This window comes from Manis pentadactyla, chromosome 8 (assembly GCF_030020395.1).
Source record: "Manis pentadactyla isolate mManPen7 chromosome 8, mManPen7.hap1, whole genome shotgun sequence".
NCBI classification, from domain to species: Eukaryota; Metazoa; Chordata; class Mammalia; order Pholidota; family Manidae; genus Manis; species Manis pentadactyla.
Genome location: NC_080026.1, coordinates 111,138,796 through 111,165,719, shown reverse-complemented (window position 1 = coordinate 111,165,719; position 26,924 = coordinate 111,138,796). Strand labels below are relative to the sequence as shown.

The following is a 26,924-nucleotide window of genomic DNA, read 5'->3' as shown; positions in this document are numbered from 1 at the left end:
ATCTAAATTGTTCTGCAGACACTCTGCAGGTGACCTGAGAAGGTGGTGGCCACAGACTCATGGGGAGACAAAGTCACACATGAAGCAATAGTATAACAGAGTTTGAAATTAATGAAAGGGTGACTGAACCTAGCAGGAAGGATAAAGAAAGCAAAGAAAGAGACAGAGATGTGCAAGAGTCTATGACCCAGACACAACCAGTTGAGCTCAGTGCTAACAGCTTGGGAATAAGGCCAAGTGGCCCTTTTTTGTCATGTCTCTTATGTATTATCACCTGCTGCCTTCACCTGGCTATGGCCAGGTATCCTCATACCCATAATGGGAAGTCCTTGGATGAGCTACCTGGGCTTAAAGAAAAGGATGTGCTTTGAAGAGAGCTGACTAGCCTCATCCTTGTTCCTATAGGACCTGATGGAGTAGGTGATGGTCCTTAATAGGAGCTTAGAGCTACTTCAGTGTCCCAATGGGGTGAGCCCAGGCCCTGCCACAACCCGCAGGATCATTCAGTATGCCAGCCTCCTGGCATCCCAGGGAAGCCTGGCCATTGCCATGAGCTACCTACCCAGTGACTGTGCTGAGGTGAGTGGGGCCACGTAAAGAGAGCAAACCATCTCATCCAGTCATCCAGCACTGGCTGAGCACTTCCATGTTCTAGACACTGTGGTTGATGCAGAAGCTCCCAGGATAAGAAAGATCTATTCCCTCAGGAAGCTCACAGTCTTTTGGGGGAAAATCAGATGTCAATTACATGTACTGCCATAGTAGAAAATGCTGTGGGACTCCAGAGAAGGGGCTGGTTTTGCTTGGAGAAATCAAGGAAGGCTTCCCAGTGGTTAAAATATTGAGCTGGACATTCAAAAAGAAGTAGCTCAAGAAAGAGGGCATTACGATTAGCATGTATAGTGCGTGGGGGGCACGGGGAGGGCTGTGCAACACAGAGAAGACAAGTAGTGATTTTACAGCATCTTACTACGCAGATGGACAGTGACTGTGAAGGGGTATGTGGGGGGGACTTGGTAAAGGGGGGAGCCTAGTAAACATAATGTTCTTCATGTAATTGTAGATTAATGATACCAAAAAAAAAAAAAAAAAGAAGTAGCTCACCAGCAGATCTGTGGCATTCTAGGCAGAAAAACAGCAAGGAGGGAGGTTTGGCAGCATTTAGGGACCTTTGAGTCATCTAAGGTAGCTAGGATGTAGAAGGGCAGCTGAAGTTTGAATGCTGTACTGGCCAAGCTTGTAAGAGAGGATGTTTGCTTGTTTTAATTTTACTTAAAATTATTCATTATTTTAACTTTTATAGCCACCAATTCGGCAGGTGAGAGATCGGCTCTTTCATGCCCAGGGTTCTGGTGTCTTGGGCCAACAGTCTCCTCCCCCCCCGCCCCCCCCCCCCCCGGGTTGCTGCGGGAGCCACGCCCCACTTTAAAGAGACATCATTTTACAGATTGGGATTCCAGCCTTCTCACCAGGTAAGACCTTGTTTGTTCACTCATTTATTCATTCATTCCCCAAATACTAAGTATCTATCAAGTGCCAGGCATGATTCTAAGCACTTAGAGTATATTAATGAACAACAATGATAAAAAATTCCTGACTTCATAAATCATTGATTCAGGTATTTTTCTAATAACAGTTTTTTGAACAACTGGTGGATTTTTAGACAGGTCTACAAACCATAATGCTTGCTCTTGATTAGTTCATAGTCTAGTAGAAAGATGTAAAAAATAACAGTAAAATTCCTAAGTTCCATAATGGGTGTATGATAAGGTGCCATGGGATCACACAGAAGAAAGCAATTTACTCTGGTGGGGCAGATGGGGGAAGTTTAGGGAATGTTTCAGAATGAATAGGATGTTTGATCTGAGTCTGGAGAATTAAAAAGGAAGGGACAGGTGAAGGCTGTTTCAGGCAGAGGGAACAGCATGTACCAAAGCACTGAAGGGAAAGTAAGCAAAGCCCATTTGAGGAACTACTAATATTTTAATGGAGCTGCAAAACAGGTGTTTGGGGCAGTGGAGTGAGATTAGATGAAGCTGGGGTAATAGGTAGGAATTAGATCAGGAAGGACCTGGTATTCTGTGTTAAAGAGCTTAGATTTGACCCTGAAATTGATAGCAGTCAGGAGCTACTGAAAGGTCTTACACAGGGAATGACTAGCTGTGTCCTTAGGAAGGGCAAGGCTGGAGGCTATAGCAAGAGCTGATGAGGGCACTAGACAGCCTAAAGCTGGAGAGCGAGGTTGGATTTCAGATATGTGCTAAGTAGAATTTACAGAAATTGGTGATGGTTTAGTGAAATGCGTGAATTGGGGGGACTGACTCCTAGGTTCCTGGCCACAGTACCCAGATGGATAGGGTCCTGTTAACTTACGATACTGGGAACCTACTGGAGGAATTGGGGAATAAAATCCAGCAAGATTGTAAATAGAGGTATCAGGCAGAAGTTCTGATGATTCATCCTGTCTCACCTTCAATTCTCACCCTAACTTTTTTCCCCTCCTCTTTTTTTCCCTCCTCCCTGCACTTCCTTCTCCCTTACTTTCTCTCTCTCCATCTCTCTTTTATATTTTGAAATAATTATAGATTTACAGGAAGTTACAGATAAAGATACTAGGAAGTCTCATGCATCCCCACCCCATGCCAGCATCCCACACAAAGTACAATATCAAAACCAAGAAATTGATATTAGTACAATTCATAAATTCAGGTTCAAATTTCACCAGTTTTTAGTGTACTCATTTGTGTGTGTGTGTGTGTGTGTGTGTGTGTGTGTACAATTATAAGAATAAGAATTTATATTTTCATCTTTTAACAGGGTCCTTCACAGAGCAAAAATTTTTTCTTTCATAGGGTCTGATTTATACAGTTTTCCTTCCATGAATCATACTTTTTGTGACAAGTCTAAGAATCCTTTGCCTAGTCCAAGGATCCCCAAAATTTTTCCTGTTTCCTTTCTAGAAGTTTTATGGTTTTATGCTTTACATTTAGGTCCATGTTCCACTTTGAGTTAATGAGATGTGAGGTTTAGATGAAACTTCATTTTTTTGCCAATGGATGTCCAGAATCACTTACTGAAAAGGCTGCCCACCCCCCTTGAAATGATTTTGTTCCCTTGCCAAAAATTAAATGGGCATATTCTTATGGGCTTCTCAGGTCTGTATTCCATCCATTGATCTATGTGTTTGTCCCTCTGCCAATTCCACTCTGTCTTGTTGACCACCTCTATATATAGTAAGTCTTGACACGAGGAAGAGTAAATCCTCCCAGTTAATTTTTCTTTTTCAAAATTGCTTTAGGTATTATTCTAAGACCTTGCTCTTTCCACATAAATTTTAGAATAAGCTTGTCTATGTCTACAAAGAAATTTGCTGAAGTTTTGACAGGAATTGCACTGAAACTGTAGATTAATGTGGGAAAAATTGACATCTTTACTATGAGTCTTTCCCTCCATGAACATGGTATGTCTCTCCAATGCTGTCTTCATCAGCATTTTATAATTTTCATCATATAGATACTGACATGTTTTGTTCAATTCATACCTACTTAATTTCCTCTTGAGCAATTTGAAATCAAATGTTATTGCATTTTTTATTTTGGTTTCCACTTGTTCATTGTCCATATATAGAAATGCAATTGGTTTTTTGTGTTCCTCTTGTATCCTGTGACTATCAATGTTCAGAAATGCATTTCCTAAACTCATTTATTAGTTTTAGAAATTTTGGGGGGATTCCTCAGGATTTTCTATGTAGATAATTGTGTTGTCTGCAAATAAAGGCAGTCTTATTTCTTTTTTTAAATCTGTATACCTTAATTTCGAGCACTGGTTTTACATGCAGACAGCATGGGTTCAAATCTGCACTCTGTCTCTTGTTAGCTCCATACCCTTCACCAGCTGGCATCTCTGAGCCTCATTTGTTAAATTACGATATAAGAACACTTTACTCATATTACAAAAATACTGGGACGATTAAGTGGATATGGCACATATTCAGTTCTAAGAACAGTGCCCAGTACATAGAAGGCCTCCGTGCACGGTACTGATTATTGACCCTGTTCCTAATCTCAGGGATTCCTTGAATAAAAGGCAAAATAAAAATTTTTGTAGTGTTCCTTGCATCAAAAGCTAAGCCATCACTTTGTAAAACTATAAAGCATACTACTCTTTTGATTCTGATGAAGAGTGATCATTAAAGGTTTATTATGCAGCTTGCATATCTTCATTAAAAAAATCTGTATACCTTAAATTTCTTGCTCTTGCCTTATTTTAATACTAAAATAATATTTATTATTTTAATACAAATTATTAATTATTTTAGTATTGAAAATAATTTTTTTAATACTAAAATAAGAGTGGTGAGAGTGAACATCCTTGCCTTATTTCCAATCTTAAAGGGACAACCTTCAATCTTTCACCATTAAACATGATGTTAGCTGAAGTTTTTTGTACATGTTCTACATGAGGCTGAGGAAATTTCCCTTTATTCCTGGTGTACTGACTCTTGAATCAGTTTTGAATTTTGTCAAATGTTTTTTCTGCATCATTTTATATGATCAAATGATCTTTCTTCTTTAGCCTGTTGTTACAGTAGATTGCATTGATTGTTTTTAAAATATATTAAACCAACCTTGCATGATCTAGAATATATCCCACTTGGTTGTGGTATATATATATATATATATATATATATATATATATATATATATGTATGTATGTATTTTTTTTTAATATACATTTTTGGATTTAATTTGCTAAAATTTTGCTGAGAGTTCTGTGTCTAAGGTCATGAGAAATATTGATCTGTAGTTTTATTTTGTGATGTCTTTGGTGTTGGTATCAGGGTGGTAACTGACGTCATAAAACGAGTTAAGAAATGTTCCTTCTTCTATTTTCTGGAAGAAATTATATAGACTCTGTGTTAATTCTTTGAATGGTAAAATTCTCCAGTGAAACTAGGCCTAGGGATTTACTGGGGGGGCTTTTTAATAACAAATTTAATTCCTTTAATAGTTATAGGACTACTCAAGTGACACATTTGATTTTGACTGAGGTTTTTTTAGTTTATGGTTCTTGAGGAATTGGTCCATTTCTTCTAAGTTGTCAAATTTATGGATGTAAAATTACTTACAGTATTATTTTATTATCCTTTTAAAGGCTGCAGGGTCTGTTGTTATATTCCCTGTTTCATCCCTGATCTTGATGGCTTTCATCTTCTCTCTTTATCTTTGTCAATTTTTAGAGAGATTTATCCATTTCATTGATGTTTGTAGAGAACTAGCTCTTTCATTTTCTCTATTGTTTTTCTTTTTTAAATTACTTACCTCCTTTTCCTTTCCAAGTGCTGAACCTTTTTTTCCTCTTCACAGGTTCCAACTCCATCTCCAAGGCCAAGAATTTTCACACTTCAGTCAGTCAGTAGTGACGCCCTCAGCACCTTCCCATCCTAGCCTGTATCAAGGCTCCAGAATGCAGAATATAAATGGCTACAGGGCACCTGGGTCCCAGCCTTTGCCCCAAGGCCCTGGGGTAAGCCTTGGTGAGTGAATGAATGAAGATCTCTCTGGGCAGAACACAGAGGAAACAATTGGAATGGCCACCATGAGTTTGGGAGGCAGTGTGTCTGTGTAGTTAGAGAAGCTTAGAATTTGAAGTCTGAATTCCTAATACCATTGCTTACTGGCTTTGTACCTGTGGGCAATAGACTCAGCCACTCTGTTTCTTTTGAAAAGTGAGACTAGCTGTTTCCTTGGTCATTTTGACCCCACAGGATTGTTTTGAGGGTCAAATAAGGAATATAATGAAAAGTAGTTTGCAAATGGTAATCTCCATATATGTGTACTAGTCATTTATTATTATTATTATTATTATTATGGTTTTTTTTTAATTGCTGCCTTCTTTCTCCCTGATGTGCTCCAAGTTCCTCCCAAATTGAAGTTTGGAGGCAAATGACCTGTTTCTGTCCTGCTTCAGCTTTGTCACAGCTGCAGCTGCTAAGAGGGCAAACAGTGCAAGCTGCTAACCCAGTGGGATTTCCTGGAACCTGGCCTCTTCCTGGCCCCCTTCCACCCATGGCAACCCGAGACATCCTGCAGCCTGGCTCTGCCTCCCTGGCTGAGACTGCTCAACTGCTCCCTCTGCTTCCTGTGAGGTCATCAGGTCTCAGCCCTCTGAGCGCCCCACCTCCAGCCCCTCAGGTCAGCTTCCCTGCAGCACAGCCTCTGGGAGGGCCTGGTGCTCCCCGCTCCGGCATCTCCCCAGTAGCTGGCCTCTTGGCTCCCCACCCAGGTCAGTCTTCCTTCTGTGGCTTCCGTTTTCTGGGTCATTGCCTCCCTCTCCTCCCCTTCCCACTACCACCCCGGGAGTCTCTTTCCTCAGCCCGATGAACTGGGGCCCCTTATGTCGGAGAATGCCAACTGAGCATATGGCTGGTCTGCAGAGGGAGGTATGGTGGACCCAACTGAAATAATTTTGCTGGCTTTCAGACCAAAAATTTGTAACATTTCTGACCATGCCCCCAAATACCTCTATTTTTGTGCTATACAGGACCTCAAGATTCCTTGAAAAAGGCCCCAACTCCCAGGGCAAACCTTTGGAGGAAAAAGGTCAGTGCACGCCTCCCTCCCACCCGCTCATACATTCCCTGATGGCCCAATTCTGGTTCCTTTCAGAATTCAGCCCAGCCTTCCCCTTCTCAGGCATACACTCTGTCCTCTTTCTTTCCCCACTCCTCTCAGTCCCCTTCTCTTTCCTTCTTATATATATACACTAGTCTTCCCACTTCCTGATTCCCCACTCACTGTTCTGTCCCCTTGGTCACTCATAATTTCTGTCACTGTCTCAAATCAGGGCTAAGAAGTCTCTCAGCTTAGACTCATAAGCCTTTCTTTCTCTCTTTAGTTGCCACAGACATTTATGCCCCCAGCACCAATTACTGCTGCAGTTATGAGACCCATGACTGAGCCTTGAGGGGTTCTTTCCTCACAGCCCCCTGTCCCCAGCATGGGCCATGCTCCCCCAAGAAGCGCCAGGAGAACTCAGCCTTCAGGTGATAGGAACAGGGTGCTCCCCTTCCCTTGGAAATCTTCCAGCCCTCCCAGGGTATAGAAGAGCAGGGACCGTGGTAGATGGGCCTCGTTCCCCAAGGTAGATGGCAGCTCTGAGCCCAGGAATGGGGTGGAAGGCAGATACCAAATGGCCTTACTGCAGAGAAGGGAGGTGCCCTTCTCCTCAACTCTGCTCTGCTCTAGTGGGAGCAAGTGATGCTGAGTCACTGGGAACTAGTCCTTAGAGAAGCAATGAGGATGGCTTCCCCATCTATCCTACCTCCCTGTTCCTTCCTTAGCAACTTCGGCAACAGCCAACTGAGAAGATGGAAAGGAAGGAGCTGCCCCCAGAGCATCAGTCCTTGGAGACCAGCTTTGAGGCATTTTTGCAGCTCTGCTCCCTGTCTGCGACCTACATAGTAAGTCAACCTTCCCCACACGGTCCTCCTCACACCCCTGGCTGGTTCCAGGACCTCTTAGCTGTAGACCAGTTCCTGTGTGACTCTTTCCACCATCCCTGGACATGCTACCTGCATCTTATATTTATCTGAAGTCCCTGTAGACTGGGACTAAGGGAGATTTGTCTGGTCTGAAGGACAGCTTCTTGGCAGCAGGACCCAGCAGCGTAGACACTTAACTCTTGGAAAGGCAGCTGGGAGTACTGGAAGGAGGGTGAAACCAAGAATGAGACGAGCCCTTCATTCTGGCTGTGGCAGCTTGAACACGTCACTTACCCTCTTTGGGCCTCCATTTCCTCCTCTGTAAAATGGGGTTAAAGGCATTAAGCCATTCTAGCTCTAATATACTGTGATTCATTATAGTCCTGTGTAATATTAGGCTTGGGGGCTGGAGTCAAAAATCCTTTTCTCTCCCTGTAGAAGACAAACGGAAGCTGGATGAGGTGACCCAGCATCTAGAATGTCTATACAAGAAGCTCTGCGAATGGACAGTAAGTACATGTAGCTGTGTTTCTCTGCCACCTGTCCTTCTGCCATTACCCATGGCCATGGGGAGCCCAGTGTCCCCCCCAAAGGTGACCCGGGTTCCCCACAAAATACATACGTCTTGCCTGGCTTGGGCTCCAAATCCTCTCTTATCCCTTCCTTGCCGCCAGGGTAGGGGCCGGGCTGGGCTCACCAACCTACGGGGCAATCCCCCCACAGCTCTCACACCCTGTCCTGGCTGGGCTCCACAAGGTTGCCCAAAGTGTGGATGCAGGAAGCTTTGAGCAAGGCCTCACCGTGCACGCCCAGGCGGGGGGCTGCATCAGCTTCAGCGAGGTCTCCAGCTTCATGCCCGCCCTGAAGGCTGTCCTCCCCGTTGCTCATAAGCTGCACGTTTAAACCAGACGGCCTCTCTTGACAGGAAGCTACTCCCGCTGTTACTTACCTCCTCCTTGAGAATAGGGGATTTTTGGAATGGATTGTTTTTCCCATCCCTTTTCCCTCCCTGCCAGGTATATGATGCTACAGGCTTGGCTGCAGACCAGAAGGGGGCCTGCTTTTTACCCCTTTTTTCCTGGCCTTCTAAGATCTCCCCAAGGCTTTGTCAGCCTCTGAGGCCCAGCATAGAGCTACTTTTTCACTTTCCCCAATACTGTACTCCAACAGGACGTGGGGCAAGAGTGTCTTCATCCCCAGGGATATTCTATTTAAGTGGCTTCTGAGAGGTTGAGCAGGATTGTTACTTCCAAGCCTAGCTCTGCCATAGCCATCTTGAGTCTTTTGTGTTTCCCCTTCTGTGGGTTGTGAGCCTGACCTTACCATTCTCCTTGCCTCTGACTTCATATTTCCAGGTCCATACTTCTCAGAGCCCTGGATGCTAGGGTAGAGTTGACCATTGTTAATCCTTTGAATGACTTATGGGGTTGGGTGCTGAGCAGAACCAAGAGAAGGAACTTCGGCCTTTTTTAAAAGGAACTCCTCATTTGCCAGCATTATTAAGGGTAGGCTAGGTTAGGTGGAAGGGGTGCACTGCCTTTTATTGGGAGCTGGCTTGGACTGTGAGCTAGGAGCAGGAGACCACTGCTTATAGAGAATGCGTCCTGATTGCACCTCTCTGAGCCCCGGCCAAGGCCCTAGAACATTTGTTTTTTGATTATAAGCCCAATTCAGGAATAGGAGCATGTTAACTGAAGGCTCTTCTCTAGCGCTGCTCCTCAAGGGTTGGAGGCCCTTCTCTTCCTCAGCCCCCACGTCTCAGGGCTGCACTTTCACGGCTGGACTCGGCATTTGGAGCACTATGTACTTAATGTGCAGTAAAACTGCTTTGACTTGGTTTCCTCAGTTATCTCCCAATTATTGTGTCCTCTGGGTTCTAGTGTACCCATACCTCTCTTCCTAGTCCTCTTTGTCTTTGCTTACTGCACCCTACGAAGGCACAGGAGAGGCTTGGGGGCAGATGGGAGTCAAGAGAGAAGAAAGGAGGGTGTCTCTGAATTACACTGCAAGGCTCTCTCCTTGCAGCATTTGTGGCCACTCTGCTCTGTGTGTGTGTCTCCATCCGTGCCTGACATTCAGCTCCAGGGTTTTCCCCACACCACTTGAGGACTGAGCTCAGCTGCACAAAGGGGCTGGGTGTGAAGCCAGGGGGTACTATCTCTAATCCTGTTGTAGATCCCATCAAGTCTGCAGGCTAGATGTGTGTGTTTGGGAGGAAGGAATTGTTAGGCAGTATTTGTTTGTAAAGCCACTTGCTCTTCAGATAATACTTGCACTAACTTCTATTGAGGAAGCAGTGTGAGCCCCAGCAGAGTCCTTTCCCCAAGTGTCTTTGAAGCCAAGAGCCCATTGAAGGCAAGAAAGGCGGGGAGAGAGGATTAGTTTGTTCAGCAGCTGTGAATTTCAGTGGGAGGTTGATGAACTCTGAAGTCTTTGTTTAAATTAAAGTGGGGGAGAAAAAAGCCGCTGCTGGAGGGAGAGCCCCACTTGGGGCCCTGAACTAACACAAGGAGAAGTCTGAGCTGCAGGGAGCTGTGTACTGACTGCGAAGACTTTTCCCAAACACTTTCGGAAAAGGTGTTGTGAGAAGAGAGGGGGGCGGACTGGGGGATTAGCATGTGAAATGAAGTTTTCATTGACTCCAGTGGGGGTAGAAGGCTATTTTAAAGGCATTTTGTTCTCTTATTTTCTCTCCTTGAGCTCTTTAGAGATATTGTTTTGCTAAGGCAGGCTTTCTTCCCCCTTCTTTCCAGTCTGCAGATTGCCTCTACGGGAGCCAACATAAATATTTCTCCTCCAGGAATGCAGGTTAATTAAAAGGAAATGAATGAGTGGAAGCATCCAATCCAGACCCACAATAGGCGAGTGCCCTGGCCTGCCCTTCCCTCCCACCACCATCAGCACCACCAGCGCTGAGCACGACCCTGTCTCTGTCTTTGCCCTAACCTGCTGCTAAGGCCAGTTGAGGCTGGGTTTCTTTTCAAGAAAAGAAAGCCCTGCCTGTGTGTAGGCTCACAGGCCAGGGACAGGAAGGAGACAGTGTTTTGCCCCCCCAACCAGAGTCTGTGTCACTTCTCAGGACCTCCCTCTGCTTCTGTCCTCCGGTGGAAACAAGTGGGCCCCTAAAGAGCACACAAGAGGAGGGAAGGGGCTGGGGTTCCAGTGTGTGCCCCATGGTAATTTACTAGTTGGTAGAACAAGCCTGACATCTTCCTCAGCATTTCAGTTTAAATTTGGAAAACAAAAGGTTTGACTAGACCTCAAAGGTGTCTTCCCAAGCAGCCCTTTTGGAGTTATCCACGTTTGTTAGGGGAGCGCAGCCCTGGTACAAGAGAGTATGAAAGAGAACCTGACCTCCACAAATGCAGGGGGGCTTGGAGGGTTGTTCACTACTCTGTTTCCACTCCAGCGTTTGTTGAATGAACAAAAGAATGAATGGATGCCAGAGGGAAAAAATCAATAGTTGTGAAATATCTCAGTAATGTTTTCTTTATAGAATGCAAATGCATCTGTTATCAGTCATATCCATTCAGGAATACAAAACAATAACCTATGAAGGAACTTCCTGGCAGCATGACATCTTTCAAGTACTGAGTTATCAAATTACAGAGTTATCAAATAAGATGTACAATAGTTCTACTTTTATGCCGAGAGATCTCCTGGAGAATGCAGATGTCCTTTACAACATGGTACTTTTATATTTTCTAGCTTCCTTGCCAGATTTTTGTACTGCTCACTTTTCTGTAATTCTCCCAGTGGGGTAGCCAGGTTAGTACACGCTGCTGCTGGAGGAGGGAAGAGCAAGTTGGGAGAGTCTACCTGCCCAGATCGAAGCTGAGGGAAGAAGCAAAGGCCTTTTGCTGGTAGAGCTGGAAACGAAGCACTGGGGGACCCTGAAGGGAAGTGTGTCCCCTGTAAGGAAGGAAAGGGAACCTGTCTCCTCAGTAAGTAGGACCAGAAGATGTGTAGAGATGAAGCCAGGGCTTTGGGCCGATCTGGCCACCATCTCAGTTTGGAATATGGGAGCCCTTCCACTCTCCCGGGTCAGCCCCTGCAAGCCTCGGCCCTGTGCCTACTTGAAGCCACACCTCCTCTGTGGTCTCTGCTACCCTGACCCTGACATCTGACCAGTTCTGCTCCCAAATGGCTGCCCAGTGCCCAGACCCAGGACCCACCTAGGGGAGGGGAGAAGGCTGGGAAGCCCCTTGGGCTGCCAAGCGGCTGTCAAGGGATTGGCTCCCCCCTTCCCAGAGCCCTGTTTCATAAACAAGTTCCTGCTGTACTGCTTCTCTCTGGGAAGAGAGCCAGCCGACTCAAGCACCACAAGCAGCAAGCTCTCAGCTACTGAGTGAATGCGTTAGTGAGAGATTCGTGTGGATGGTTTACTAATCCTTGGCAGATTAGCCTCAGTCAGGCCAGGGTAACTACTTAGGCCAGCAGGGAAGTGAGGCCCTCAGGAGGATGGTGTCCTGACAAGGTGGGCGGGAGGAGAGGGCTAGAGGTTACATCTTCTACTCACCTTCCCTTTGTCCCCAAGAGTAAGTTCAATACCTGGAAGGAAAAGCACACAGCACAGTGACTGCAATAAATTAAAGTTCAAGGTGCTGAACTTCCTATTAACAACAGCTTCATTGCAGGAAGTTTTTACTTATTGAAGGAAAGCATCCAAAGCCATGAATCCTGCCTGTTTGAGAACCAGGTTAGTGAAGAGGAAGGGTCCCAGCTTCTCCTTCCTTATAACCTGCCATTAGAGGGGCAAACCAGGTTCTGAAGGGGAAATTGGCTTTATTTAGCTCAGCCTTGGTTCAGAAGAACAAGGATCCTTTGAGGAAGAAGAGGTAAACTTGGTTGCTAGGAGGGAACAGGTTAGGAGCAAGGAGAAGGTTACTATAAAGAATAGGAAATGACTGGTAATCTGCTCTTACATAGTTCCTAGACATTGTGGGTGGGTGTCGGGAGCCCCTTAGGTGATTGTCTAGGAAGGTCATTGCCCCGCTGGTAAAGTCCACTAGAGTTGTGGCATCACAAAGATGAGTGGCACCCTTGGTGTTCAGCAAATCATCACTCCAGGGTTTCTCCTCCTCCGTCTTTATCCCCACCTCTAGGAACCGACCCCCGAAGACATGCTTTTTCCTGGGTCTGTTTTCTCAGTTTCTTTTCAACTGGGAAAGAGGAAAAGGAAGAATGGAAGGGAAAGCATTAGAGAGTCATGGGGAGTCTGCCAAAAGTGAGCAGGGAATCAGAAGCACCCGAGGGGCTCTGCAGAGGGAAGGTGTGGCGTGGTAGATTCCAGGCAGCACAAGATGGGGGCTGTGGGGAGGCAAGACAATGGGCAAAAAAGAGAAGTGGTGCCTTTACGCCGGTCCTGCACATCTAAGAAGCGTTCTTGCACAGGCCGGGTCAGGCATTAGGGCAGCTAGGAAGGGGAGGAGGAACGCCTATTCTCATCCTAGTCCCAGGGAGATCAGTAGCTCAAAATCCCAGAACGGAGTTCTTGGACCAAAGTGTGGGCTGTGAGGACGATTCAGACAGCTGGAGAGCATAGCGGAACTGGGGACGCAGGCTGGGGAGTGGCAAGCTCCAGAGAGACTGCAGTGTCTCTCACTCCCAGGATCCCTGGGCTTGGAGTGCGGAGGCCCCATTCCCTAGGGACCTCTATTACCGGGGTCTCTAAAAGAAGCCGAAGACAAAGGTGAAAGGGGGGCAGCGAGGAGACGCTTAGGGTTTTCTCCCGGGCGTGTGCGCCGCGCCCCCACGCGGCCGCTCCGTGCGGCTGCAAAAGTACTTGGTGACCCGCCGGCGGCACTGCTCGCAGCGGACAGCGCAGCACCAGTGGAACTTGCAGTTACAGCTGGACACGGTCTCGGCGCGGCGCTCCTCCACCGCCAGCCCGCAGTCCCCGCAGAGCCGGCGGCAGCTGCGGCGCTCCCAGCGGCCCAGGGCCCGCCCGCGCCGCAGGCACTCCCGGCCTTCAGTGCCCAGCAGTCCTAGCGTTTTGTTCTCCAGGCAGTAGTCCGGGGAGTCCTCCAAGTGCACCAGCTCCCGCGTGGAGATAGAGCGGAAAGTATCGGCAATGGCGCCGCGGCCGGCCGCGCTGTTGCCAGCGCCCTGCAGCAGGTCCACCTTGAGAGCTGCGTGGTACTTCTCCTTAAGGTGCGCGCCCACCTCGCGGAACTCGGGCAGCTGCAGCCAGCAGGTCTGCGTGGTGCAGCTGCCGGACACACCGTGGCACTTACACGTGCGTTTCATGGTGCCCTTCACGGCCTAGGGAGAGAGCTAGGAGTGAGCGGGCCAGGCATCAAGCTCGTGGGGAGTCCCTGCCTCCGGGGCCGTTGCGAGGCGTCTGCCGTGGCCAGTCGGCTCGGTAGGTACCTCATTTTTCCAGTCCGCTAAATGAACTGCCCAGCGGTCCGCACCTAGGGCTGGTAGCGGATGGAGCCAGCTGCCAACCCCAGGGACCGCAGCACTCACCTTGCGACCAGCCTCGTTGTTGTGCAGATTCATGGCTGCCCGGGCATCCTGTCCTGTCTCCAGGGCATCGACGAACTGCTTGGATATTGCTTCCCCGAAGCCCACGTTGTCACTACAACCTCCCCACAGCCAGCCTTGGCCCCCTGGAAAAGTGAAGGGGGGAAGGTGATTGAGCAGGCCGGCGCGGAGCCTCCTGGGGTGCTGCTTCTAATTGGGTTTGGGGGAGTCTGGGACAGCGGAGGATTAAGGCTGGGCAAGTGCCCTGTCTGCAGATTAGTTTCAGCCTACATTTGTCCTTGCCACCCTTGCGCTCCCTCTTCAGCCCAGCCAATCCCCTGCTCAGGCCTCCAGGGCTGAGGAGTTGCGAAGCGGATTCTCTGCGAGGTGCTGGTGCGCAGTTCTGCGTAGAGTGTTTCTGGCCCGTGGGCAGAGTGTGCATGTGCCCAGTCAGCGAATGACACCCGGATGGTTCAAAATGACACGAAATAGGTGAAGAAAGCACGAGCATTGAGGGGGATATAGGCGCACAACTGAAATGATGTGGAACCAGGCTGGAGGTTGAGCTGGAGGGCAGAGGGGATTAGAGAGGACGGTGGAGGTAGAGTGGAAAGCAGACAGCGATAGGCGCAAGGGAGAGCATCACCCTTCCACCCCCCACCCCCAGGTGAGAGCACCAGGGCTGTAGACACGGAGTGGTGTTCCTTTATCATCACCGTATTTAAATTAAGGATATCACTCAGGGGAGGAGGGTCCCAAGCAATACTTAGCCTGGTTTGCCACTGTAGGGTTTGGGCTTAAACTGATTTGCCCTGATTTTCCTCAGTCTTAAAAGATTATCACTCTTCTTCACCCCACAGAGCTACCTACCAAGCTTTTCATTCTTTAAGTGAACTTACTAGCCTGCCCTACCCCTACCCACCCCCAAATCACTACTCACCCAGTTGCCCATTGCGGGAGTCATCACAGCCACAGTTGTCAAAATCCCCGAGGCTGCAGTTTCTGGTCAGAGTGTACATGACGCCCGCCGAGCTGATGGCGTGTACAAATGCTGTCTCCCGATTCGCTGGCGGGAACCGAAAATGGGTGAGTTAGAGGAAGGGCTTGCAAACCAAAGAAAATACCAGTTATGCTGCCTGCCCTTAGTACCCTCACTATGCCTCCCTCCACAGCTCCATCCTATTTCCCCACCTTTGTAAGGTACCTTATTCTCTTCAGGGCTCTGCTCCAGCCCTGGCCTCAGCCCTACTCTTCTCTCCTGTCTTTTCAGATCACACGTTTTAGTGTGACTAGGTGGCTAGATTACTGCTGACTGTACATGATTGTAAAGGATTTAGGTGACAAAGAGCCGGAGGAAGAAATGGGGGAGGAGGTGAATCTGAAAGCTGGGTTGAGAAGAGCCCATCTGCACTTCCTCCCGGAATGTTGACTTCTCAGAGGCCTGCACCAGCTAGTCCCGAGAAGCGCCTCTGGCTGGCAGCTCTTCCCTGTGTTGGCATAGCCACTCTGTCTTCTCCATGGGAATCTCCTCACCAAATCGGCTCTCACTTGCTCTGTACCTCTCTGCTGAGCCCGCCGAAGGAAAGGGCTAAGAGGCATGAGGAATTATGACCCCTGCCTACCTCCTGGTGTTATTGTTATTGTGAGGAAGCCTTTAGCCAACTGGGAGGCAATGACAGAACAGAATTGGGGGGTGGGGAGGCAAGGTCCCTTCGTTTGAGCAGTGAGGGTGTGAGGGAAGAAAGAGAAAAGCTCTATAGGTAGGGAAGAGTTGCTGAAGAAGGCACAGAGAAGATCCCAGAGGGAGATGAGCTGAGAGTAGAGACCAGGTGAGGAACAAGTGTGTAAAGGAGGCAGGGGGCCGTCCCTGGAGAGGGGGGCTCTAACCTGTGGCCAGGGGCCGAGAGCTGTGGTCGAGCCTTTCCTTACCACTGCGCAGGCCACCATGACTGGACAGCTGCAGGGCTCTCTCAGGGCAGTTCCAGCGGTCCCAGGCAAACTGGTATTTGCATTCCTCAATACCACTCTGGGCCCCAGCTGCCACACTGCTGGAGTAGATGAGGTAAGCCTGCCGGAACACAGCCGTCAAAATGCAGGTTCACAGCAGCCGAGCTCGGGGGACATTTGTCCTAAGGTAGTCGAGCACCTCTCTGCCTTCCCACTCTCCCACCCCTCCAAAATAATGCCAGAGCAAAATATGCAGTCTCATTTCACATCACAAATAACCTTGTGAAACGTAGCATTTTATAGATTAGTTACCTGAGGCTCAGAGTTAAAGCAGTTTGCCCCAGGTTCCACAGCTAGCAAATGTGGAAGTAGGAAGGAAATTTGGTTTTATCAGAGACTAGACCTCAGAGCCTTTGTTCACCACGCTATGCTGCCTCTCCAAATTGAGCCCAAATTATATAATTCGTGACTTTTCAGCTGTTCTTATTCCATTACTGTCTTAGAAAAGAACAGTTCAGAGCTGGAAATGTCCTTAGAGATCATCCAAGGACAGTGCCAGATTTTAAAGATGGAAAACTAACATCCCACCACTGCACTGAGAAAGATGCATGACCGCAGCCTGACACCCCTGAAAGGCTGTTTGTTGACTTTTCTAGCTCTTGAAATTCTGGCCATAAATACAGATTCAATACTACTGAGTTCTTGTCTTGGCTCTGACACTAGTTTGCTGTTGTAGCTTTGGGGGTGTTCCTAACCCCCTCTGGGCCACATTTTTCTGTCTATGTAATATATATAGCATAATAAAAGATGTGGATATAATGAAAAGAAATTGACATACTTAGCCTTCAGTCAAGAAGCTAAGATTAATGAAATCCAATAAATTAAGGGAATTTTTTCTTCTTACCTTTGGACCAGTCATCAGGAAATTGTTCACTGACCTAGAAGAGAGGAAAAACCACAGAGCATGGTGGAGATATACCAACTCATTTTTGCTGCCAAGAGTTGTAAGGATCACTTCAGCAAATATAATTGATAGGAAGAAAGGGAAAATGGCTTTGCCAAGGAAAAATTATGCATAAGGAATCTACTAAAGACAATCTGTTTAATAAAAAAAGAATAGGTATAAAAGGAGCCAGTATTATGTGTTCTTGGATTTTTAAAACTTCAAATCCCAAAAATGTTGGGAGTAATGTTTGATCATTATTTTGCCATGGAGTGGGAAGAGAGCTAGCATGAACTCACTAATGTGTACCGTATGCTCTACTCTCAGTATTTTACATGTTGATCTTGTCAAATCCTTACAATCTCAGGCATTAATATTTTTTGAATCTGATACTCAAAAAATTTAAGTATATTGCTGAAGCTAATAAATGTTTGAAGCAGGATTTGAATCCAGGTCTGTCTGACTCCACGGGATTCTCAGAAGGATAGTTCTCTTATCAGAAGGAGGTAAACAGTGGAATATCTTTCTAGGGATTGAGTAATAATTACATTCCAAAAATAAGTAATCTGACTCTGGAAAACAGTTTGGCTGCCCTTTCAAAACTAACAACAGATTTACCATATGACTTAGCAGTTCCAGGTTTGGCATCTATTCCAGAATAATGAAGGCTTGTTTTCACTCAGGAACTTGTACTTGGGTGTTCATAGAAACTTTTCTCGTAATAACCCCAGGTTGGAAACTATGCATATGTCCTTCAAAGAGTGAGTTGTTTAAAAACTGTGGGACACCCATACCACGGAATGCTACTTAGCAATAAAAAGGAATGACCTCTTGCTACATGCCACAACTTGGACGAACCTCAAGGAAATTATACTGAGTAATCAAAGCCAATCTCAAAAGGATACGTACTGTGTGACTTTGTTTATATACAATTGTGAAATATGTAACTGGAGCTGGAGAACAGATCAGTGGGTGCTAGGGGTAAGGGCTGGAGGATGGGTGTAACTGTAAAGGGATAATACCAGAGAGTCTTGTGGGATGGTAGTTAAGAAACTTGACTGTAGTGTGCTTATGCAAAGCTATACATGTGCAAAAGTGCATTCAGCTACACACGCACACACACACACATACAATATATGTAAAACTGGTGAAGTCTAAATAAACTTCATGGATATTGTGCTATACTTGTAAGATGTTAACACTGGGGGAGGCTCAAAAGAGGGTATGTGGGACCTTCCTGCACATTTCTTTGCAACCTTCTGCAACTCTATATAAAAATAGAAAAGTTCAGTACATGCATACATAATCTAGAGTGCCAGAGATTTGGCCAGTGGACTTCAGCATAGGCATTTGAAAATTGATCCAAATATATTACCTATTACCTTACTTTTTCCATTATAATGCAAGAAAGTAACATGAAAATCATGTATTATTCCAAGAAAGTTGGTGTACTCTGCAATTCTAAAGGCCAAGAAGATGCTGGCCATCAAGAGAAAAAAAGATTAGAAATGAAATAGACTGAGAAAGTTCAGTCCCCTGTCAGAGGCCAAAAGAGCTTGGCTGACTCTTTTCATACAAAATAGGCACAAGACTTAAAATTTGGGTTGTTTTTTAAAAACAGTGTTAATAAACTGGGAGGCTGCCATATGAGAGAAAACTAAAAAGATTTAGAAAGAAATGTAATAGAATTTTAGAAAATTATAAAAGAACACAGACTTCAGCAAACTAAGACCTACTTTTTAAAGCTTGGTAGGCAAAATCAGGTTAACCAAAAAGCACAACTTTCTTCGGGGGTGGTAGTGCTCTCAAAGCACAGAAATAAATTCAAAATGATCAAATGAATTCGCAATTGCCAAAGTCACTAATGGTTTAGAGAAAAATTTCTGATCCTTAAAGACGTGTCAGAGAAGTCAGCCGGGCCCTTTGCCTCAGAGAAAGTTGCCTGAGCTTGCCCTGGCTCTCTGTTAGGGATAGCTTTCAAAGACTTTTGGACATTACCGTGTCAGACAGGTTAGTTCATATCCTACAAGACAGGCAGTACTGGGAGAGAAAACAAAGCCACCAAACAAAAATTGAGTGACAGACAAAGGAGAAAGCTTTGCCCATGAGCCTGGGTGAAGAGACTTTCCCTGAGAAGCTGGAATCACAGGGAGTGATGGCTGAGATACTAGAGGATTCTTCTTTCCTCAAGGATCCTACAATCTATAAAGATTTTTATGATATGCTGGTCAAGCCCAACTGATTGATCAATCAGATTTAATTGAGCACTTGCCATAGGACAAGACTATAAGCCTTCTTGGGACAACATTCCCATAAACCTACTTGTGTTGTTAACTCCCATTATTTGCAGACATATTTGAACCATTATGGCTGGCTTACTCATATACAAAATATCCAGTATTAAGACTTGTGATAAATGTAAACTAGACTTTTGATGATCATTTTGCAATATGTACACATATTGAATCATTATGTTGCATATCTGAAACTAATATAATGTTGTATTTCAATTATATCTCAATTAAAAAAAGACTGTGTTCTTGTGGTGAGTACCAAAGGAAGGAGACTTGGTTCTTGATTAATAAGACAATGGCAAGATTTATCCTGGGAGCAGGGGGTAACATATAATATGGGTTACAGAAAGCATAGTGGTTGTATGATGTTAGAAGATAGAAAGGGAGCTAAAACTGAAAGAATTTAAATGTTTGTATGGGTACCACCTAGAGACAGTTATGTATTGATGGAAAGATACTAACACACAGTAGAAAATATAAAATTTGTTTATCAGTTGGAGGCAGCTCTATAGAACATGGCACAATCAGCATAGTGCCAGACAGAAGTACAAACCTCCCACACCCCATATATACAGTGGCTGACGATTCCACTGAGAATGGGTGTCATTCAAAGGGCTTATGCCTTCCTGAACCCTCTCAACTATTCTCAGACCTTCTCTTGAACTGTAGACTTGCATATCCAACTATATATTCTTGACATCTCTTCTTCAATGTTTAATACACTCAAAACTGACCCCCGATATTCACTGCCGCCATCCCAAACCTGCTCCTTCTGTAGTCTTCTCCATTTATGTAAAGTAAACCTTGTTACCAGATAAAAATCGTGGCATCATCTTTGACTCCTTTCTTTCTCTCACATCCTGTATTCAGTCTTCCATCACATCCTGCCAGGTCCAGCTCAAAATATATCCAGACTCTAGCCAGTTGTCAACACGTCTCTGCTGTCACCTGGTCCAAGCTGTCATTGCCTCTTTCCTGGATTGTTGTTAAGCCTACCAGCTGATCTTGCTTCCACCCTTACTCTCCCACATTCTATTCTCAAAACGATTAGTTCCCTTTAAAGATTGGTCCCTTTAAAATATAAAGTAAAATTTGCTACTCTCTACTCAAAATCCTCTAGTGGTTTCCCTTCTCACATAGAACAGAAGCCAAATTCTTATCATGGCTTATAAGATCCTATACGATCTGGCCCCCAGTTAATGCCTGTGGACTAATCTCCTACCACTGGCCCATTCGCTTACTCCGCTCTAGGACACTAGTTTCCTTATTGTTCCTCCAGCACACCAGATACTCCGCTGTACCTGGTACATTGCCCTTCTGTCCTTTCTGCGTGGAATGCTTTTTACTCAGATAGCCACATAGCTTGTTCCTTCACTTGCATCTGGCTTTTTAATCAAATGTGTCATTTTCCCGGAGCCTTTCCTTGGTCATCCTATTTTAAATTGCAGCTCTCATCATCCCCTTTCTCTGCTTCATTTTTCACCACGGCACTTTTCATCATCTAAACAGTAGGTTTTACATCTTAATTTGTTTGTCTTCCTCCCGCTAGAATGTTAAGTGTCATGGGGGAAGGCAGATTTTTGGTTTTGGTCTGTTTGGTTTACCAAGTTATGATCAGTACCTTGAACAGTGCCTTAGGATAGTAAGCATTTAATAAATATTTGTTGAATGAAAGAACAAAGGAACTAACATTTAGGGGTGGGAGCATGAAGTATCATCTGAGAAAACTAAGAAGGAACAGCTATCAGAGAGGTGGGGAAATAGAAGAAAATCCTCATTCATGCCCAGGCTCTTACTACCCTGAGCAGGCAATGCCTCCCAAATCTTTAACTCCAGTCCTAATTTCCATCTTGAGGTTCAGAGCTGCATTTCCACATGAATGTTAAACTTCTCTATTGGGAAGATTTCAGACTGTAAAGACATTATGTTTAAAAGCTAACTCATCTTCACTGCCAAACCAGCCACTTCTCCTGACTTTACTATTTTTCTGTTAGTGAAACCACTGTTTCCTCAAGTCTCTCTCATTCCATTCTCACCATCCAATCAGTTATTAAAACCTATGTGTATTTTATTCTGTAATATTTTTCCCATACCAGTTACCTCTTTTCTTTCTCACTGTCTCTGAGACTCACTGTCACAGCCTTAACTGTGGCCTCTGACCTAGACCACTGTAGAAGCTCGACTACTTTGTCTTCCTCCTTACGGCCCATTCCAATCCAATGTACAGTCTGCAGCTAGATCAATCTTCTGAAAGACTGATTCTAATGTCATCATGATCAAGAATCTTGCATAGTTCTCCAACTCTTGACACTCAAGGCTGCCCACAATCTCACTCTACATACCTTTCCAGCCTCATTTCCCATTAAATATCCCTACTTGTCCAATCCTCTAGTCAATTGAACCAGTTGCTATTCCTGGACACTCATGAATTCATGGCTCTATGCCTTTGCTAATGCTGTTCTGTAAAATCTTACCTATTCTTAGTATTCTCAACCAGTGGTGTTAGGACAACTGGGTATTCACATGCAAAAGAATGAAGTTGAATTCCTAACCTCACACCATATAAAAAATGAACCCCAAATGGATCATAGACCTAAAAGTAAGAGCTAAAACTATAAAACTCTTAGAAGAAAAATATAGGTGTAAGTTTTCATGACCTGGAGTCTGGCAATATTTTTTTTTAGATATGATACAAAAAGCACAAGTGACCAAAGAAAATGTGGATAGACTTCCTCAAAATTCAAAACATTTATGCTTCAAAAGACACCATCAAGAGAGTGAAAAGACAACCCTCAGAATGAAAGAAAATACTTGCAAATCATATATCTGATCAGACACTTATATCTAGAACATATAATGAGCACTTACAACTAAAAAGCAAAAGGGCAAATAACCTGATTAAAAAATGGACAAAGGACTGAATAGACATTTCTCCAAAGGAGATACACAAATGGCCAATAAGTACATGATAAGATGCTCAACATCATTAATTATCAGGGAAATATAAATAAAAACACAACAAGAATTCATGCTCACTAAGCCAAAATAAAAAAGACAGACATAACAAGTGTTGACAAGGATGTGGAAAATTAGAACCTTATACATCAACAGTGGGATTATAAAATGGTGCAGCTACTTTGGAGAATAATCTGTTAATTCCTCCAAAGGTTGAACATGGGGTTACTGTATGACCCAGCAATTCCACTCCTAGGTATATACTCAAGAGAATTAAAATCACATGTCCAAAAAAAAATGTGTACATGAGTGTTCATAGTAGCATTAGTAGCTAAAAAGTAAAAACAACCCAAATGTCTATCAACCCATGAATGGATGAATAAAATGTTATATCTGTACAATGGAATATTATTCAGCCATAAAAAGAAATGAAGTACTGGTACATGCTACAACTTGGATGAACCTTGAAAACATCATTCTAAGTGAAAGAAGCCAGACACAAAAGGCCATAAATTGTATGATTCTATTTATACAAAATGTTCAGAATAGGCAAGTCCATAGAAACTGAAAGTAAATTAGCAATTGGCAAAGGCTGAGGGGAGGCTGAGTGGAAAGTGACTGCTAAGGGATATGGGGTTTTGTTTTAGGGTGATGAAAATGTTCTAAAATTTATTGTGGTGAGGGTTGCACAAGTTTGTGAATATACCAAAACCCATTGATTTTAAAAAGGTGAATTTTATAGTATGTGGATTGTATCTCAATAAACTTATTATGGTATGTAAATGTCTTACTTATTCTTAAATAAGTATCTAGTTCAAACCAGCATTTCTTGATGACTCACAGCAACTTCTTTCTGCCTCATGTTAAGGTTCCCTTTTATTCCTTTACACTCCACTATAAGTAGAGTCTGCCTTAATTGTCTTTGTATCCCATCCTGCTCCTAATACAGTATCTGGAACATAGCAAGTACTCTATAGCAATGGATTGAATTAAAGATTTTTGAAAACAGAATAGGAGGATCATTGGAATGAACAGGAAACTTTAGGATAATAAGGCCTGAAAAAAGGTTTGGAGGATATGAAAAGGAAGTCTCCGGCAAGCCAGTGCTCCCACTAATTGTCTAACATTATGAGCAGAACACCCTGCTGCATTAGCAGATGATTACACCACAAGAGCAACAGACAACGAACCCAGAGCATTTGTACACAAAGCGTGGTGTTATAATCAAAACTTTTAGCAAAGTCAGTCTGACATGCTTAATGCTATGTATAATTGTTATTGTGCTTCATAGTAATTCGATATAAGTGGAAAGCAATTTACATAAATAACTGTAGTTAGTTTTGCTTTTACACTGCCAAATAAAAATATTATAATTGTTCTTCTCCTTTTGTTAGTCTTCCAGTTTACATACTGATACCACACGAAACTGAATTTCTATCATCCAATAACAGTACGTCAGGAACTCTGCTGAGTGCTTTATGTGGGCTGTCATTTCCGATTTTCATAACAACCCCATGGGGTAGGTCCTGTACTACTTATTGTTTATTCTGTGCACATGAAATAGTATTTTAAGTGCTTTATATGTTTCAAGATCCTATAATTATCACAACAAGGATATGAAGCAGAAGCTATTATGTCTTCCATTTTACAGACAGTGTCACACAGCTAGTTCAGTGATAAAGCCAGGATTAGAACCTAATCATTCTGCTTCTGGAGCATGTACTCCTTTATGGCTATGCTTTCCTGCATATTTCTCTTGCTCTTGTTCCCAGCTGGTAATTCAGGACTCCCGGGCCCTGATAAGGATTTCTTGGAAGTCTCAGATGCTTTGCACACACACATAAACCAGTCCTGTTAACTATCACATTGTCTCTGCTGCTTTTCAATTCTCCCATTGCTCCAGCCCTCTCTTCTGTTTCCATGTCCACCAGGCACCCAGATCTGCCAGTCATAGGCTCTGCTTTATTTGGGTAACACCACATCCCCTGGGCACATTTTGGGGGGACTGTTACTACTCACACTGGGTTCAGTGCACAAAAAAGTAGAGACAAAAAGTGAACCACATCAACACAAGAAGTGAATAAAGGGGGAAACTGCAGGCAGGAAGGGGAGGGCCACATGAGAACTCTGTACTTTTGCCCAAGTTTTCAGTAAACCTTAAACTTTACTTTAAAAATTCTACTGGTTTTTCTTAGGTGTAAGGACAAATGTCTTTTGACACTGTTTACAATTTTACTTTTCCACTTGGGTATCAAAACTGCTATTAGTGTGCGAGATCTGATAGGGATTTAGTGAAATAATTATTTCAGTTTTTGCTTATAACACCCCCTCCTTGTCACACTCCAGCCTCCTTCACTGGATTGAAACAGAAGGGCTTGCTGACAAATTCCAGTGATAAGCTTCATTGCTAGATTTCCTCTGTTCTCTTCCTTTAGAGTGTATACTCCTCTGGGAAGACTCCACCACTGTGACTATATAAATAAACGTATGGGGCCTGCAGCCTTACCAGGTCTCCTGACCTGCCTATATATGCTGAGTCCAAGTGGTGGGCCCAGCCTGGAGCCCCTTCAGAAGGTATCATCTTAGTAAAGAAGTGGGCAGTATTAAAAAGTATTAACTAGAATCTCTCTACTGTTCTGTGGAGACCTTTCCTGAACTCAGCCTTCAAGGACCTCATGCTACAAGTGCCTTTGCCTACCCAAAACAGTGTGCTTAGCCTGCTTATTGATTCACCCACCCTGGACTGCTTCCACCTCCATAAGGACTCTCTGAAGAATGAGTGTCAGTGCACTCTCTGATTTTAGGGAAGGCTCTTCATTACCTTGGGAGGTGGCAGTTTTCACTGGCTCAAAAGCAAATGCATGGGGGCGAGGGTCTGGCCAGATAAGCAGGATGATGCCTCAATAAGATTACGACTGAAGTTCTAGCCCTGCCCTGTCCCCAGATGCCTGAAGAGGATGAGTTTGGTGAGAGCATCTCCCCAGATCATCCCTTGGCCTTACCGTGAGTCCCAGTGACGGAGGGTGTGGGCAGCAACCGCGCTCCACCAATTCCCTTTAGCTGTAAGGTGGCCGTAGTGCCCGGCCTGTACAGGACTGGATTCTCTCCCTTCCTCCTGTCTGCTCATGTCTGTCTTGCTCTGGCTTTCTTTTAGAGGCATTCCATCAGTGTAGGACAGTGCAGCAAACTGTAATGTGTGTAAAACTGGTGAAGTCTGAATAAGCTTTAAGGATATTGTGCTATAGTTGTAAGAGTTGTAAGATGGTAACACTGGGGAAGGCTGGGGGAGTACAGAAGGGACTTCTCTGTACATTTCTTTGCAGCCTTCTGAAAATCTATAATTATATAAAAAAATAAAATGTACATACATATATACATACATAATCTGAGTGCCAGAGATTTGGAGAACTGACTTCGTTATAGGCATTTGAAAGTTAATTCAAATGTGTTACTGGGTAGAGTGCATGAGCACCCTCTGGGGAGTTTAGTAAACATGAAGATCCCTGGGCCCCAGCTCCAGAGACTCTTGGTGGTAGTGGTGACGGCAGGAATGGTGGTAGGAATCTTCACGTACACGTCCCTGAGGTAGGTGTATTGCAGATGATCCTGAGAGTCCACTTGCAGAGACACTGGTCCAGAGGGCGAACAGGGAGGTGCTGACAAGCTCCTAACACAGTATCTAAGTAATAATTTGAGGACCTCAGAGGCTCAAATTACTGCTCAGTCTTCTGAAAAAATGGCTGCTCCAACTGTAACAGTAACAAATTGGTGGATATTTTCTCCTTTAAGATCTGGACGGAGCACCTTCTGGTTCTGGTAGGTCTCAAGGCTCTCCCTGGGCACCGTCTTGAGGCGCTGGGTCTCTGACTGCACTGAGCATTAAAATGGATCTCTTTCCTTCCCTGCAGTTTTTCTTGGAATAATAGAGTTTTCCTGGCATTTTCAGCTGATCTGTTTATGCTTACCTTCCTCACTCTAGGAATAAAAAATTTGGGGGGATGGATTTACCCACAAGGATTCTGAGTCTGTCTTGGGCCATCTGTCCTCTGGGAAATATGCTAACCACCTCCACTCACAGAAGTCTATCATATCATAGAGATTATTTTATATTCTTAGGCCACCTCCATTCCACACTTCTTGTCACTAACCTTGAAGTGAGTCTTTAGCTCATTCATTCTTTGGTCCGTACTTTTTCCTACATGTTTCTAATGCCATCCTTCTCCCAAGTTAATTCACTAGCAGTGAGAATTTGGGCAAGCAGTCAGATCTCCCTTTCTGCCCTCCCCCCCTCTCTGTCCATCTCTCTCTCCCATTCAGTCTGAGCTCTCAGAGTATCTCCCTGTAAGTAGCTTCTGCTGTCACATACTCCCATCTAGACTGGCTAGCCAAATTCTGTCCTTTTGTCCTGTCTTCACTACCTTCTGCACCACAGCTCCTCTAATACCAACATTCACAAGCCCTTTCCCCTTTTTCTCAGTGTGTGTCTCTTTAGTATTCTCTTCGTTACTAGATACCTTGTAAACTCCTGTTGAACTACCATCCACAGATACAGATGCATTAGTAGTTTTGAAGCTATGGGTAACCACGAAAGCAGAGCCCTGTGGACTCTCTATCATTTTCCCATTGCTTCTCAGTTCTAGGGAATTTTCTAAACTTGCAGCACCTCAGTGGCTATAATCTGTCCACAATATAACTACAATTCAAAGTTCTTTGATCTAGGGCACACTAGCTCCTCAAATACCCACAGCTTTCAACATTATGCAGCTTCCCTCATGGGCTAGATTGCCTTCAAAGTTGCCTATTCTATAATCAGCCACATCACCAGCAAAAACTT

The 26,924-nt window shown here is 44.6% G+C and overlaps 2 protein-coding genes across 2 annotated transcripts in view; one reads left to right on the top strand and one right to left on the bottom strand.

Annotated features, from left to right (window-relative positions):
• Positions 1-18,019, top strand: part of SEC31B (SEC31 homolog B, COPII coat complex component) — a 37,557-nt gene extending 19,538 nt beyond the window's left edge. The window contains 12 exon segments of the mRNA XM_057505385.1: positions 406-579; positions 1,304-1,384; positions 1,386-1,472; positions 5,367-5,411; positions 5,413-5,536; positions 5,971-6,285; positions 6,544-6,602; positions 6,898-7,017; positions 7,019-7,045; positions 7,343-7,466; positions 7,925-7,992; positions 8,207-18,019. Coding sequence (XP_057361368.1) covers positions 406-579; positions 1,304-1,384; positions 1,386-1,472; positions 5,367-5,411; positions 5,413-5,536; positions 5,971-6,285; positions 6,544-6,602; positions 6,898-7,017; positions 7,019-7,045; positions 7,343-7,466; positions 7,925-7,992; positions 8,207-8,386 — 1,404 coding nt within the window. The 3' untranslated portion in view covers positions 8,387-18,019.
• On the bottom strand, positions 13,202-25,217 carry WNT8B (Wnt family member 8B). The gene is made up of 6 exons (XM_036898538.1): positions 25,093-25,217; positions 16,803-16,836; positions 15,881-16,019; positions 14,892-15,017; positions 13,955-14,097; positions 13,202-13,747 (listed from the first exon to the last, which is right to left on the bottom strand). Exons 1-6 carry the CDS (start codon positions 25,215-25,217, stop codon positions 13,202-13,204), a joined length of 1,113 nt encoding a protein of 370 aa, XP_036754433.1.
• Between the last annotated feature and the right edge of the window lie 1,707 nt (positions 25,218-26,924).

Excerpts from the sequence above, each read along its gene's own strand:
- WNT8B (XM_036898538.1), bottom strand. The coding sequence starts at position 25,217 with ATGAGCAGACAGGAGGAAGGGAGAGAATCCAGTCCTGTACAGGCCGGG. Across the intron at positions 15,018-15,880 it reads TCATGGTGGCCTGCGCAGTG|CGAATCGGGAGACAGCATTT; the intron begins GTAAGGAAAGGC and ends GGTTCCCGCCAG. Across the intron at positions 14,098-14,891 it reads CTCCCGCAATGGGCAACTGG|GGGGCCAAGGCTGGCTGTGG; the intron begins GTGAGTAGTGAT and ends TCACTTTTCCAG.